This window comes from Crocodylus porosus, unplaced genomic scaffold (assembly GCF_001723895.1).
Source record: "Crocodylus porosus isolate Cpor-Errol unplaced genomic scaffold, CroPor_comp1, whole genome shotgun sequence".
Taxonomy (NCBI): Eukaryota; Metazoa; Chordata; order Crocodylia; family Crocodylidae; genus Crocodylus; species Crocodylus porosus.
The window spans coordinates 137804809-137820711 of record NW_017728931.1 but is presented as its reverse complement, the minus strand read 5'-3'; the positions used below and the strand labels follow the sequence as shown (position 1 = coordinate 137820711).

The 15903-nt window shown below is 43.6% G+C and overlaps 1 protein-coding gene across 1 annotated transcript in view; it reads right to left on the bottom strand.

The window, feature by feature from the left end:
• Positions 1 to 15903, bottom strand: part of SFMBT2 (Scm-like with four mbt domains 2) — a 164500-nt gene that overhangs the window by 86263 nt on the left and 62334 nt on the right. The window contains exons 5-6 of the mRNA XM_019543748.1: positions 6511 to 6599; positions 3244 to 3490 (exon numbers count right to left, since the gene is read on the bottom strand). Of these exons, the coding sequence (XP_019399293.1) occupies positions 3244 to 3490; positions 6511 to 6599 (336 nt within the window). The remainder of the gene's footprint in view (positions 1 to 3243; positions 3491 to 6510; positions 6600 to 15903) is intronic.

Here is a 15903-nt window from a genome sequence, read left to right as displayed (position 1 = left end):
GCCTGAGCCTGCGGTTTTTCAGCCTGAAGAGTCCCATGGCTCGCAGCCTCTCTTCATAAGGCCCGTTTTCTTGCCCTCTGATCGCGTGCGTGGCTCTCCTCTGGACTCTCCCAAGCTTCTCAACATCCTTCTTGAACTGCAGAGCCCAAAACTGGACACAGTACTCCAGCTGCGGCCTCACCAAGGCCGAGTACAGTGGGAGGATGACATCCTGAGATTTACTTGAGAAGCATCTGTAGATGCAAGCCAGGGTTTTGTTTGCTTTACCAGCTGCAACATCGCACTGATGGCTCACACTCATCTTGTGGTCAATCATGACCCCCAAGTCTCTTTCAGCTGTGGTGCTAGCAAGCATAGCACTGCCGAGCCTATAAGTATGCTGCAGGGGTTTTTCTGCCCCCCGAGGTTGAGCACCTTACATTTATCTGTATTGACTGTCATCAGGTTTGTGTCAACCCACTTAGTAAGTTTATCCAAGTCAGCCTGGATCACTAGCCTGTCCTCAGGTGTGGACGCTATGCCCCAAAGTTTAGTGTCATCAGCGAACTTGGCCAGTGCGCTTCTGACACCCGCGTCCACATCGTTGATAAAGATGTTGAAGAGAACCGGTCCAAGGACAGAGCCTTGGGGGACGTAACTGGTTGCAAAGCGCCATGATGATTCGCTGCCATCAACCAGTAGCCCCCAGGTCTGACCTTGGAGCCAATTTCCTAGCCAAGGCAGCAGCTGGCCAATTTTGAATCATCCCATTCACCCACCCCTACTTACACTCCCAGGGTCTATTACTCAGGGGCCAGACCCTGTGAGGAGATGCAACTGCTTGGGATTTTGGAGGGTCAGGCCCAAAACAGGATAAATACACACTGGTCTTCTAAGGTACTCAGAGCTTCTGGACATGAGGCCAGATCCTATTCCACCTATTTGGCATGCGAGTGGCCTCAGGTGCCTAAGCAGGATCCTATTCCACCCTGTTTGAGTCCCTGAAAGAAGAGTTGGTGCAATTGGTGAGTCCTCCTCCTCCTTGGGGCTTTTCTACGACTCAGTCTTAAGGGTAAGATGATGGCATGGTACACAACCAGGTGCATTAACTGATTTCCAAGGATTTGAGCAGGGTAGAACAGGAGCACATTTGAGCATGTAAGTTTATTTAGATGCCTAATACCTAGAGCAGCATCTGGCCATTTCTTTTCCAAACTCAAAGAGTTTGTAGCCCTATTATTTCTGTATTCCAGTTGTCACCTTGCTGAACAAGAAGTTAGGACACTACTGCAGGATGCACTAACAACCAAATTCAATTTGTGGCCTCTTCCATTTTCATTTCTTGGGTTAACAACATCCATGCAGCAGCAGCACAGTGATTCTCATGCATTTTGTAACATATGACTTTGCCAGTGAACACCATACTATACAGCCAGCGGATTTCACTGTGCATGAAGGGGAGCAGTTGCATCCCCAGTGGTGAAGCCAAAAAGAGAAAATGAGATATCTAAGGGCTGTGCAAGTCTGAGACTTAGAAAGCCTTGGCCTTCAATTGCTGTTGGGCTTGTCTGTGGAGCAGGGAGAGCGACAGCTGGGGATGCAGGTAGGGAGAATGAAGGGAGAAGCATAGGGATTAGGAGGGGATTAATTAGGAAGAGGTGGGGCAGGTTGGTAGAGTAGCTGACCTGTCTCACAGGCCTGAGGAGCTTCAGCCTTGCAGGGGACTCCTGCCAAAAGCCACCACCAGCTGTCCAGTACTAAATGGAGACCCAAGAGAGTCACCAGCTGGAGACCCCAGAGTCTCCAGAGTCAATGGAAAAGTTCAGGTGAAGTGACCTGCTCATGCTGACACAGGGAAAGCTAAGACACCACACGGTTCCTACACCAAGGTCCATGCTTTGGCTAAGAAACCATCTGCACTCGTCCAAGAGAAATTTGCCTGTTTGTGGGTTCAGTACAAGCCCTTGCTCGAGTCAAGACAAGTATCCTGATTGAAGGAGTCAAGCTGCAAGGCAAGCAGCAGGCTGCTTCAATCAAGGGCGGAAGCAATTACAGTGCAGCCTCGCAACCGTGCGGTGGGCTGATTTTCACTTCAAGTTGTCAGAGCCAAGTGAGTCCCTGCCGTTTTGCAGGATGAGGGGAGCAAATAAATGCACCTCAAATAAACGGGGGGAAAGGCCTGCAAGGGGAACAATATTCTCCTAATCCAGCCCAACTCTTCCAGGAAAAGTCATCCCTCAGGCATATGCCCCAGGGTGATATTGGTCCTGTTGTCATATAGACATATAAGCATTTGTTTAGAAAATGCCCTTCAGGGGAATACAGGCTACAGCCTTGGTCCTTCACCTCTAAAACATCAAATGTTTGCCCTCTGCCCAGCTTCAACGGCGTTATTTCTGCTGGCATGTGCCAAAAGGTGTCTCTCTCATGGGATTTTTCATTATTATCTGAATTACACTAACTCAAACTCCAGTTCAGCACCAGGACCCCACTGTGCCGGGAACTGCATGAACATAGCAAGGGCTTTCTTATCCAAGGGCAGTCAGCAAATTTAATCCAAGTCAGGAAAAAAAAAATAGAAAGTAGATTAGTGAGGCTGAATGAAAAACGTGTGTAGCTACTCTTGTTCAAAATCAAAGGGGCCTTAATTCATTTTAGCTTCATTTACTTTCAAGTGAAGTTAAGCTAAACCGAATTCATTTCCAATTAAGAGTATCCCGTCAGCTTAATGCACTTCTCAGTGAAATTACATTAAACCAAATTAAGTCCCTTTCCATTCTAAATGAGAGGGTCCACATACAGGTTTCATGCAGTCCAGTTTAACTAACCATTTTATATTTGCCACTTTGACTTAATTTGGATTAACTTTCAGTCATATTCCTGCGTAGGCAACTTAAAATCATCGCTACTGCTCTATTGAGTGTGCAGTCCAAGTAGCCAATTCACACAAAGCATGCACCATCACATCTAGGAATTACAGATCAGGAGTGTTTTACCCACGGTCACACAGAAAAAAATAATCTATGGCAGAGCCGGTTTCTCAAGTCAGAGTTACAGCATTGTAATACAAGAGCATCCTTACTCTTTTAGTACATAGTGAATTCCTCCATACTAAATACATTTCTATTAAGTAACTCCTTGTCAAAAAAGAAGAGAAAGAGAAATGATGAACCAGCAGATACAATCATCAGAGCCACTGAATTCCCAATAAACACAGACTTAAGTGCAACTAGTGAGATCAAATTTGCAAACAAGCTGGTTTACCTGTAGGTGGGTCCATTCTGTATTTATTCTCTTGACACCAACCGACTGGTCGAAGTCTGTAATCCAAGTAAAACAACCACTGGTCATAGGATTCAGTCTCCTCCAATCCCACATAGCGAAGGCGTAATCTTCCTCCAACATTTTCAACCACACTAACTATCCAGTACTGAAAGGGGTTCTGGGTATCCTGCAGCTCTATTAAGGAATCAACTGTAATGAGGTCTACAGGGTTTTTTCCTCGCAGAGGCTGTTTAAATAGAAGCAAAACTCCTTATTTTAAACTTTATTTGAAGACTTCTCAAGGAAACAGATGACAGCAGAAGATTATTTTTGTTTTTCACACCACCATCCTAGCTATCAGCAAACAGTCTGCTCTCCTTTCTATTTTACCCAGCGTCTTCCAAGTTCAAAGGCAGAAGTAAACAGAAAAACAACAGTTGTATTAATTTCTCAACCAACACCAAAAAGAGAGAGAGAGAGAGAGAGAGAGAGAGAGAGAGAGAGAGAGAGAGAAAGGCTGGTCCATCTTGGAGGTTTCTCAAGAATTCATATCTTAGCGCCATATCACACCAAAGGATCCCACCCTAACCTCATGCCAACTCCAGCCCAAATTTTGGGACATACATGCAATCATAGATCCAAAGCCCACTGAAATCAAAGGAAGACTCCTGTTGACTTCAGTGTGCTTCACTAACACACAAAGCATTTGCTGGATTACAGCTGATTGCATAAATTAAGTAACCAGGAAGACCCAATGAACTCAGTTACTTGTGTCCTTAGGTCCTGATCCTGCAGACACATACACACGTGCTTAACTTTACCACCATGGTATGGCCAATCCTGAGCCTTCAAAAAACTGAGTCATGCTCCAAAATTCACAAGATGGATATATTTTAGATTCTTTTTATATGAGCCTCTTCACATATGCAGGCTTTTCTTTGCAATCACCAAGGCCAAAGCCCTCCTTTTTAAAAAAAAATGAAATTCTTGTGCTAACACTTAACTCCAGGAGCTGGAGCTTTTTGAGAAAGACGCAAAAAAAAAAATCACAAGATTCTAAATATATCATGAGAGTGGAGACACCGCGACAGTAAAATGTCCAAATTGCTCAAAGCAATACACTTAAGTGCATACAAAATGTTTGAAAGATCAGGACCTAAGTTTTCATTATTTGTGTGCATACTGAGTCTTGTCAAAAAAACACAAAACAGACAGTAAAACTCAATAGCTTTCTAGGGATTTTAAAAAGAGATATTCTGTATATATGAGAAAGAGTCTTGAATGGTTCTTCCTTTGGCTGGTAGGAGGGGAAAAAGGAGAAAAAGAAAAACATTATTTTAAAAAGAAAAAAACTGTCCTGATTTGATTTTAATTCCCAATGTCAACATTTTGAATTATTTCCAAAGTGTCTGACCAGCACTATAGTTGGTTGAAAAATGGGGGGGAATTTCTCTTTTATTTTCAATTTTTAAAAATAATGTAGAAATTTCAGAGCATATAAAAAATTTAACCAGCTCTATGATGAGTTGATACATCTCAGTACAAAACACTTTGCTTATAATCTCTGCTATTTTCTTATCGCATTTATTAAATGTAACCGTACAACATTTTAAAATATTTTGTCATGGTAAAATGTGATTTCTAAATATAACAACAATGCAGCAACCTGACATAATGCGATTTTTTTCCCATACCACAATCCTTTAGTGCAATAAAACATTCTTTAATATCAAAGGATATAGTAGCACCATAATGACTTAATTTATTATAATACATCCCTGGCCATTATAAAGCTAATATTGCTTCTGATTTGCGCACTAGTTGCTAAACCAATCGGTCGTCACTTACCCCTGAGAGCAGAATAGCTAAAATTAATATGTGGGTTATATTAAGTATTAATATTGAAAATAAAGCCAGAACTTTTATGAATAGCTACAGTACAGAAAATCATCATTGCATATTGATTTAACACTGTAACAATGGTCTGCAGTGCTGATGAACGGTAATTCTATTTAGTAGAGGTTGCAAACACTGCATAATATGTACTGTCATATACATACTGCACCGAACAGAGCATAATTAACACAAGATTGCAAATAGATGCTCTCTATGCTGCTGTTTCTTCCCTCTGTATTTCCACCGCACTTGCCTGCCTGTCCCCTCTGCCTACACAAAGATGGAAGGGTTGAATCAACTAGTAGTACTGGGGCTTATTCTAATCCCATTTATACTCATCTGGAGTTACAGTCTCCAAGGCAGGAGTCAAACACTCAAGCTTTTTTCACATTCTAGCCAGGAGTGGGGAGGAACACGATCACATATTTTTTTTTTTTTTGAGTGTGCAGCATTTTTGGTCCTGTGGAGTGAAGAACCTCAACTATATTCTACTGAGTCAACCTCTATGCCTAGCTAGCGAAGTGCTCACACATTAAATCCTGCATGTATCTGACCTGCATGAGCAGACGGGAACAAAATAATCCAAGAGAGAAATGTCGAGATGCATGTGTATTCCAGAGGTAGGCAAATATTTATGCAAAGATGAGCCACATGCTTCCTTTAACTCTGCTTCCCTACCTCATCAGGGTTATTCCTTACCTACCTGAGCCTCAGGCAGCCCTGCAGCATGGATTTTATGTACCTCCCCTGATGGCCACCTCTCTTTCCCTTCTAGAGGAGCCCTGATGGAGAAGTTGCTGATTTCATAGTTTCAAGATGAAACCATGAAAGGGCCCAAGACTGACCTAAATGGATCTGTGGGTGAGGCTCCTCATGAACATGATCTGGGATCTGACTCTATCAATGATGCTGAAACTGGGTAAGGTTGGCATGGTAGGGTTCCCTGCACGTAGTGCCGAGCTCAACAACAAGACCAGACAGCTTGGTTGTCTTCATATGTCCCCAACTTCTCACCTGCCCAAAAGGTAGAGTGTTTCCCTACTACTCATAGGGCACTCAGGCACCCAAAGAGTCAAAGCCTATTGCCAGCTGACCATCCTGAATAAAGGGACTTTGTTTTCTGTGACTTCAGTGCTTTCTGTTGCCCCCTCCTAAAAAAAAAATTCACTTAAATTTCCTCCTACTTGGTTAGAGCTCATGTTCATTGAACTCCATGGAAGTACTACTTTGATCGGGGCAGGCACTGGGTCAGGCCTGTAAGGGATAAACAGACACTGCATGCACAAAGCCCTGTGTTTTTAAAGGTCAAACACTGCTCGGGCATAAATATCATGACACATGATCAGATATAAATTGCAATCTAATACATACGCCTTCCAGCAAGTTTGCAGGTGCCGTTCGGGAGCCTGTCAAATCATGTATAAGGAATTCCGTCCAGTCCACATACTTCTCCTTGATTGCTGGGGTGGGGGGGGAGAGAAGAGAAATACTTAGTGCTGCAAATTGAAATCAACTGCCACGTATATTAGAGAGAGAATAGAACGGGCATGGCCGCAGGCTTTTCAGCTTTTTGTTTTTCCTATGTGCCAGAGAAAATACAGCCAAAAGTGTAAAGAAATCCTCCTTTGTCTGCCTCACCTCTACTGGGGCAGCCCAGCCCCTTCTATTTTTTCCACACTGCCTGGTCTCAACCTGGTCACCTAGGGGACTGGGCTGTAAAAATTCCTACGGGAGGGGAGAGCTCACTCTTTCCTTTGTCCTGGAGCAGGCATTTTGGAGAAGGGGACAGCAGTCATTTTGGGGCACAGAAACAAGCAGGAGCCTCCAGAGCTCTTTCAGTCTCTGGATGAACATGTGAGTAACTTACCTGAAATTTAGTCGGTAGATTAGGGTTATGTAACTTTAGCTGCGAATCAAAAGGGCCATCAAGCCCACTCTGTTTTGCTCAAGGCCTTTTTCTTTTAATATTTCTCTGTCCTGTACCCCTCCCCCATCCTCTCTCTGATTAATAAAAAGGCTATCTTGCTCAGCACACCTAGCTGTGTATGCCTGGGTAGAGCGGGGTCAGATGGCATTTCACTCCTAGCAGTGCTCAGCAGTTTATTAATTACAAATTAATTCAGTCCTACCTAAGAATATACTGGAAGGCTTCAGGCTACAAGGAGCACCCAGAAATACTTCCAGGCAAAGCACCCAAGGCTGGCTGGGTCTCTGTACCCCAGGCTGCAGAAAGCCCTAACCGAGACCAGTACCCAGGTGGTAGCAGTATTACCCCAGGGTTGCAGAAGGTCTCCAGGAAGTGGGAAAGCTGCCTTGGGGAGACTACCAAAGCATGGTTTTGGGCCAGGCACAGTGAGGTGGGTAGCTCAACGTAGTAGCACCCCCTACTGTCTCGCCACAAACAGTTTAAAGTTTTAGATGCAACACATGCACGCACACACACACACACCCCCTCTCCAAATCCTCAGGTACATATAAATCAGTGAAAGTCAGTGAAATCAGTTACACTGATTCACATCAGCTGAAAATGATAACGACTTAATCATCCCAACTGTTTTTTTTTTTTGCAACCGTATGTGCAACCACACACTTCCTACTACCTCACAGGCTCATGTTTAGCTTAACAGCTATTTCTACACATTTCATAAATGATCAGAGAGAAGAAAAGGCATAGTCACATCTGTCTGGCAGGCCAATAAATGTGCAAACTCCCTGACATTTAGAAAAACTAAGAATCAAACTCCCCAAGCTCTGTTCTGTTTCACAAAGTCTGGTGCACTCTTTTGGAGAGAAACGCCACAAATCTGTATTTCCTTAGGATTCAACATTAACATATAAGCTTTAAGCCAGAATTTACATTGCTACCTCTGGGATTTAAATGTCCAAATTCCTTTTAAAATGTGTGGAAATTGAGTACCAAGATCCCTTAAACAATTTGGAAAAAAAACTGGATTCAGCTTCAGAGAGTATAAAAGGCCCCCTCTAATTTGTCTTGTGTATCTGCAAGTAAGGAAGTCAGAGGATGAAATCTAATTTTACCTCCTACAAATAGGAGTTACAGAGATCAGACTTCTTCCAGCTCCAGCTTAACTCTGGTGGTGTTAAAGAACAGGTTGATAAACAAAAGGCATAGCTCCAAGTATAGCAACATTAGCAAACTTTAAGAAAAAACTTTAATCGACTAAAAATTGGAAGCTTTGCTCAGAAAAAGCCCTTGAAAATATACTGAAATCTGTTCACCTGTTCTAAAAATACTGGATCATATTCTTCATCAATATTGCAAGGCATGGCTCTAGCTATATCCATGAAGCTACACCATCTTACACCACTGGAGGATTTGACCCAAAGCTGTCAAATCCTTTGTCTGCACTTTGAGAAGCTTTTGGGTTAGCCCCAAAAGAACCTTCCCTTTCAGCTGCTTGCAAATCACTTCCTAATGCTCTGCACTTCAGCATCGCATTTGCCATTTGGTGCTTTCTAAGCACTTTGGAAGCCTTAGTGAATTAACCTCTAGCAGCACTTGGGGAAGGTAGGCAGGAGGAAGAAACCCAGGCATACACACCTGTTACATGCCAGATTTTCTAAAGGTGCATCTGCCCTTTAGGACATGGGATATACACAACTGCTGCCTACACTTAATGCCTGCAAAAGCAGTGGTGGGTGAAATTTTGAGTCCTTGCCCCTCTAACAGGCAGATTTACATTTACAGCCAGGCACCTGGGGTGAAGAAGGGGACACATTCAGATTTACAGACCTGTCAACTGTACATAGAAGGACATGAGCATAAAGGTTTCAAGGAAACCTGCCCTTTAAAAAGAAGTATCCCTAACTGCCTGGCCCCCCATCTACCCAATAAACCCATGTTATAGTTAAGAAGACAGAAACCTGAGGCCTTCTACACTGGACCCTGGGGAGCTTCTCACACGGGGCCTTGGGAAGCAGAAGGTGCATTTACACTGAGCAGTAACCAAAATTTGCTGCACAGTACAGGGCCACGTTTACAAGTGCACACCCATACTGCACAGTAACTATAGTGACTTATGCTGATTTAAGAGTTAAATTTGCTACCTGCATAATGCAGGTAGCAAATTTACACCCGGTTAGTTACTGCACAGTAAGGCACATGTAGACGCCTTAGTGCATAGTAACGTTGTGTGTGTGGACTGACTTGGGACTAACTTTATTCCCAAGTCAGTCCACACACTGCGTTACTGCCCTGTAATGCCTGCATGTGTAAATGCCAGCGTAAAAAGTTCTCGATGCACAGTAAATTACTGAGCAGTAAGTTACTGTGAAGTAAATGCACATGTAGACATGTCTGATTTGTAAGTTAAAGAGCTGGAGTCATCTCTAACTCACGGTAAGAGCTGGGGAGCTCCTTGAATAGTCTCAGAATTAAAACAGCACATATTCCCACTGGTCACTAAGACAAAGGCTGCTACAGATTTTCCGTTTCTCATTCTCCCCCAAGCAAATTTGACAGGGAGAACAAGATGTGAATCCCAGCTTCATTCTGAAGGCAAGCAGGGCCCACCCCTTTGTGATCAGACCACAGACACCCTCAACCCAAAGCTCTGGAAAGACCCATGAAGTACCCACCCATCCTTCCACCCTGCTTTGCAGGCAAAGGAATAGCTTTGAGTTAATTCACTGGCAGCAGTGACAATGCTGTTATAGTTCTAAAGTCAGATGAATTGGAATCCAAATGCATTCTGAACATTTGCAAATCAGGTCTATTAATTTTCCAGCAAGTTCATTTCTCCAGGAGCTTAGGGGCTTTCAAAAGCAGCCAAGTAACATTTGAAAGCTCCTGGATACAGCCACACTTAAAACACAGGAATAAAATCCAGTATGTCACAGGAATAAGACTATCTAACAATTTATCCTAGTATTTCTGAGCCATCTAATAACAATACTGCTAGTACAGGGCCAAGTACTACAAGACCCAAGCTCCAGCAGATGTCAACAGCAGAGTGGGCAGTGACGTTTGCAGAAGCAGAACTGAATTTAAAACGCTAAAAGAGTTTTTTTAAAAACAAAGCCACCAAATGCCACCAAAGGCGATGCCACCAGAGGTCCAAATATGGTGCCTAAACAGGAACTACCAGCAACACTTGGTAAACAGCGCAGCCTCAGAAGTAGCCTGTTTTTCCTTATTTCTCCAGGGATGGAAGCAATCTGACTGCACCTTATGAGATGACGTGACTTATTTCCCTACTCCCCCTGCCCAGCTAGGCACTGGTCAACACACCCAAGGAAGGAGGGTCTCCCTGTTCCTTCATTCCCTGGAAGGAACAAGTGGAATGAAGCCCTCCACATTTTACACAGGACATGAACCCAAGCCTGGGGTACATCACTGCTTCGGCAGAGACTTATGCCAATCCACAATTCACGTTAATGCTCTTCGCAATGTGGTCTTATAGTCAAGGGTGAGTGGAGTGTTTTTGAGCAGCAAGAGGGTTATCAATGTTTCGTAGCCGATACACTGCCCCCAGAAGCTCGATTTTTCAAGTGCTTCACTGCATGAAGGTTTTGCAACATTTCGCATAACATGGCAGGCTCTCAACTTTGCACTATGTCCCTCCCATCCCGAGAAGGCAGGACACTTTCACTGTCTCCATATTATGAATCAGGAACCTGAGAGCAGAGCGATCAAGGACCAAATGGCCAAATATTTGCATTAAGTCTGGTTGCCCAACTGGAACATAAGAGCCAACAGTACTGGGCACTCACAATTTCTACTGGATTCAAAGACAGCCTAGGGAGCTCAGCACCAAACAGCACACTTGCTGAATTTCAAACTGGAGAACCAAAACTGGCGGCTGCTTTTCTGGGCAAGCTTGATCCAAAAGACCACTGAAGTCAATGGGCATCTGCTAACTCACAAATTTTGGATCAGGACCTAAGTGACGTACCAAGGCCACAAACTTAAAGAGACAGGCTCAGAGCTCAGGAGTCCTAATGCTGTGTCCACCGCTGGGCTATGCACTTTCTTTAAAAAACCCCATTCTCTAATTTCACTGATTTATGCAGTTGGTTTTACAGATCCAGAGATCTTGCAGATGTATGTAAATTAGGCCATTTAAAAAGCAACTGTACTTTAGCCAATATAAAATGGTTAAACTAGCCTCTAATTCCCTTCTGTATTATGCAACGCCAGTTTTAGCACAATTTCTCTGCTGAAACCAAAAGATTTATGACCTTTAAAATGTAAAGTGTAGCAATAACCAGAAAAGGGAAAAAAAAGTTATAAATGGCTCCGTCTTTTTCAGCATTTTTGGTGTCTGTCCCTCTTCAGTTCTCCTCTGCTCATGTAACCATCAAAGACTCCAGTTGAACCAATTGCAGGGATGGGAACTGTATCACTAAACCAGACTCGCAATCACCTGATATCAGGGAGGCCACACAGACAGCCCACAGCCTTTGGTTTTGACTCTGGCTCCCGTGGCAGGGCTTCCCATGGAGACAGCCCAGCACCAGGAAAGAGCGTCATAGGAAGGAGCCTGGCTTGCTACTGTGGCAGCAAGAGCGGGGGCACTGGAGCCCCAGGAAAACCCCAGGCTGGAGCCCTGGCTCTTGCTTTGCAGGGCTTATCACAATGGCAGCCATACCCAGAGGAAAGCTGGTTTGCTGCAGCTCTGTGGGCAGAAGCCCCTGCTCTGGTTTATGCGGTGGGGCTTCCCACCCTTTTTTTTTTTAATTAAACACTAGCTGCCCACTGGGTCGTGCTCACAGCAGCAGCACTGAGGAGCACCACCATGCCTGAACACTGGCCACACGGCAGGCCAAACTCTATCAGCCTTGCTCCCCCCCTATAGTCTGGCTACATGACGGGGATCTAGCCAGCTTTTTTGCCTATGTCTAGGAAGAGGGAAGTGGACAAGAAGCGTCAGGTGTTTAAAAAAAAAAAAAAATGGGGGTTCCCATGGGCACAAACTAATTGAAGATCACTTCAAATTGGATGCAAGGAAAAACTTCAGTGCTGAGGGTCTGGAACAGGTTCCCCCCAGAGATGGTGCAGTTACCCACCCTGGCGATCTTCTAAAAGCATCCTGACACTCATCTTGCTGGGGTCATTTGACCCCAGCTGTCTTTCCTGCCCACGTGCAGGGGGGCTGGACCCAATGATCTTGTAAGGCCCCATCCAGCCCCTAACACAGGGTGGACAAAATGCGGCCCACCAAGCCATTCTATCTGGCCCACGGGGCCCCTAAAAAATGTAGAAAATTAATATTAATCTGCCGTGGGCTGCCTGTTGTTTCCTTTTCAATAGCAACTGATGAAAGCACCGATGTGACCAATGCTGCACAGCTTGCTGCGTTCATTCGGGGTGTTGATCAAGATACGAATGTGGCCGAGGAGTTTGTGGTGTTAGTGCCAATGAAAGGCACGACAACAGGAAAGGACATTTTCAATAGGGTGACCACAACTTTAGACAAGTTAGGTGAGGACAGAAAAAGGACAGTGAGCGTTACAACAAATGGGGCTCCTCCCTGAGCAGGAAGCAAGGGAGAAAGATTTGTGGCAAAACTTGAGAGCAAAGCACAGAGTGTCAATCCAGACCATTAGCTTTCACTGCAACCTGCCTCAAGAAGCTCCCTGGGCCAAAACTCTGTGATGAATGTTATAGTAAAAAGCTAGGATTCTCAACCATCAGCAGTTCAATCAGTTCTTAAACAATGCCAACTTTCAGCATTGACTACCACATTATGCTAAAGTGCGCCAGCTGAATTGCAGGGCTGAAACCTGCTCTTAAATGTGAAAAACTGGTGTGCTGCCAAGTGTAAACTGAGCTAACTGAGGAAAAAAGAAATTTTGGTGAAAAATTGTGTGTGCGGCTCTCGGGCACCTGCGCTAGGGACAGAAATTGCACATAAAAGTGTAAGGGATCGGAAACCGGTTCAAATCTGTAATATAATGCAAGTTCAGTGTACATAAACCACTTGCAAAACGGTCCAAACTGATTTAAAATCAACCACGACGGATGTAGCATCAGACTTAACTGATTTAGGTTAAACTGGTTTATTGAACTTCTGTCCCAGATCCCCTCCAGATTCAAGTTAACTAACAGTCCCTCAGCATCCCAGGATGCTTTGCACCTCCCCTGCAAACCTCCCCATCACAGGGAAGGCAGGCTAGCCTTGGCTGTCTGCTCCAGCTGAGCAGGGAGACATGCTGTAGCGCCCCCCAGCTTCTGGCCTGAGCCACTGTGGGCATGTGGCTGCATTTTCAGAATCAAAAGTGATGGTCTGTTCACTTGCTTATCAGTTCAATCTATGAAGCTTGGACTAACCTGCGAAGACTGAATCGATTCAGCCTTGGGCTTTTTAACTGTCTGTACTTAGCCCTGAAGAGTGGGGATTGCAGCCCTCCAACCGATTTACATCTGCCATCCCTGCCCTAGACTTGTGGAAGCATAGGAGAGTTCTGCATTTCTTTCTTTTCCCTTTGCCGGGGTAAATTTCTAATGGTAGAGGAAAAATTTAAACTTAAAAACTCAAAAAGCAGAAGAGCAATATAAAGCACCAGAATGATGAAGGTAAAGGGGGGGAAAAAAAGAAAAAAAATCTTTTTTGTTTAAGCCAGCCTTGGGATTTTTACAGCTCTGACTCACAAATCTGAATGCTGGGCCTGTGCAGTCCAAGTGGTGAACTCTCTTTTTCAGCTGTGGTAATGGTTGAGGGTCATAAGACCCTTGTCATTACCACTATCAGGACAATTCAAAGCCAGCTTCAACCATACTCTACGGTAGGCAAACATAACTTCCTTTAGTTAGATTTTCTTTATGCCTAGCTATAGTACTTCTTTGCTTCACTCCTTGGCTCCCAAAAATACTTGCAGTGCCATAATATACGGGAAAATGGTTCCATAAACGCCAGGCAGCATCATGTTACTTAAAGGAAATGCGGCTTTCCAGACCAACAGTCATTCATTCTGGGAGCTGCGTAAACTCCACTTTCCTTCGTGCAAGTGTAATTCAGTATTCAGTCACGTCTCTGAATAAAGAGGTTGCTCTGCTGAGTGCTAGGGATGTAGAGCTGCCCAGGGAATAAGCTTCATTCATAGACATCCAACCAGTACTGATGAGGATGGAGATAGGAGTAGGAACAGGGAAATATATTTTCATTTCAGGCGTTAATCTGCTTTAATGTAACTATAGCAGGAGCAAATGAGGAGCCAGAGGCTACCTGCCTCTAGTGCAGTCAAATGAAACGCCAGCCAGGAAGAAGTCAGAAGGGATATGCATTTGGAAGGAGTGTGTGACACCGTACAATGTATTTATATTATATTACATATAAAAATAAATGGCACAAAGAGTGAGATTCTATATATCTAGCTATCTATCTAGATATATAGAGATCCATTGATAGATATAGAGATCTATCTATCGATAGATATATAGAGATATCTAAAAATATCTGTATATATCTATATATCATTCACTGCACCATTAAACTGAGTCTAAGGCCCGTATGAGAACTCCAAGACGTTGAAGGCAATGGCTGCAGCTCAGAAAGGTAGTAAATCCCAGAAGCAGACGGTTTAGAGTCCCTGTTGCCTTCAATGACCAAAAGATTTCTCAGCAGTCAAAGAAGCATTAGTCCCCTTTGCTGCTTTTGCCTCCCCCAATGTGGGGGCTATTTGGGTTCAGGCTTGCTAGAATAGGCCATAAAAAAAAAAACAAACCCTCACAAAAAGGCGAAGCTGGGGAGTCCAGAATTAAGGGCAGATATTTCATATGACCAGCCCAGGACTTACAAAGCAGAGAACATGATTTCTTCACTGACCCTCAAGCTCATGAGGTTTTCAGGACTTCATCTCACGCATGACTCCGTTTGAAAGGTATACAGTAGAAAAGTCACATGTATTTGGTTCATCCCTAAAGCACAGCATACAACCGAGGTCTTTAAGTAACTTCATCAAAAAGCATCCTGAATCCCACCTATTCCAAAGAATTGCAGTGGTCTAGTCTAGTATTTATAGAGCAAATGGAGGAGAGGGAAGACACCACTGAAATAAAACCCAGTTATGTCAATGGCTAGCTCGGAGAACTAGGAGCCTGGTGCCTACACACCTTTGTGTATCTGGCCCTTAGCCTGATCCAAATCCCTATCAAGACAACAATTAAACCCTAAACCTCATTGTGCCTCAACTCCCCAATCTGTAAAATGGGGACAAAAAAATATTTAACATGCTATGACCTATTTGAGGTCCTTAGATGAATTATGTATTAAGATGTGCTGATTTTTCCCATTAACTTTACTGATTAACACAATGAGCCCACCTGTGATTCTAACAACCAAAAGAGATAACTGAACTACTAAGGTATACTAATGTTTAAAAAAAATGATGAGTCAGAACAAAAAGCTGACATTTGAAACTTCCTGCGAAACAAAGAAAAAAAAATATCCCAACATTTCAATCTGTCAACACATTTCATAAGGTCAAAACATGTACTTTTTGGTAATGCAAAAACACATTTGTTTTTAACAGAAGAAAAACTCATTACTTGCATTTCTCCTTTTGATTCATTTAAATTTATTTATGGTCACAAAACTCCAAGAAGAATAATGTGCTGCAGCAAAATGCCATGAATGTGTGTTTAACCAACATCTTTATGAAACATGTAACACTGACGTATACAAATACCTTCCAATGGCACAAACAGCCTTTTCTCCACAATTTTCTGGGAGTTTGTGATGCATCAGAAGAAAACATTAAATGCTGGAAACCGAACCTGTAAATAATCCTCTGTCAAAGACT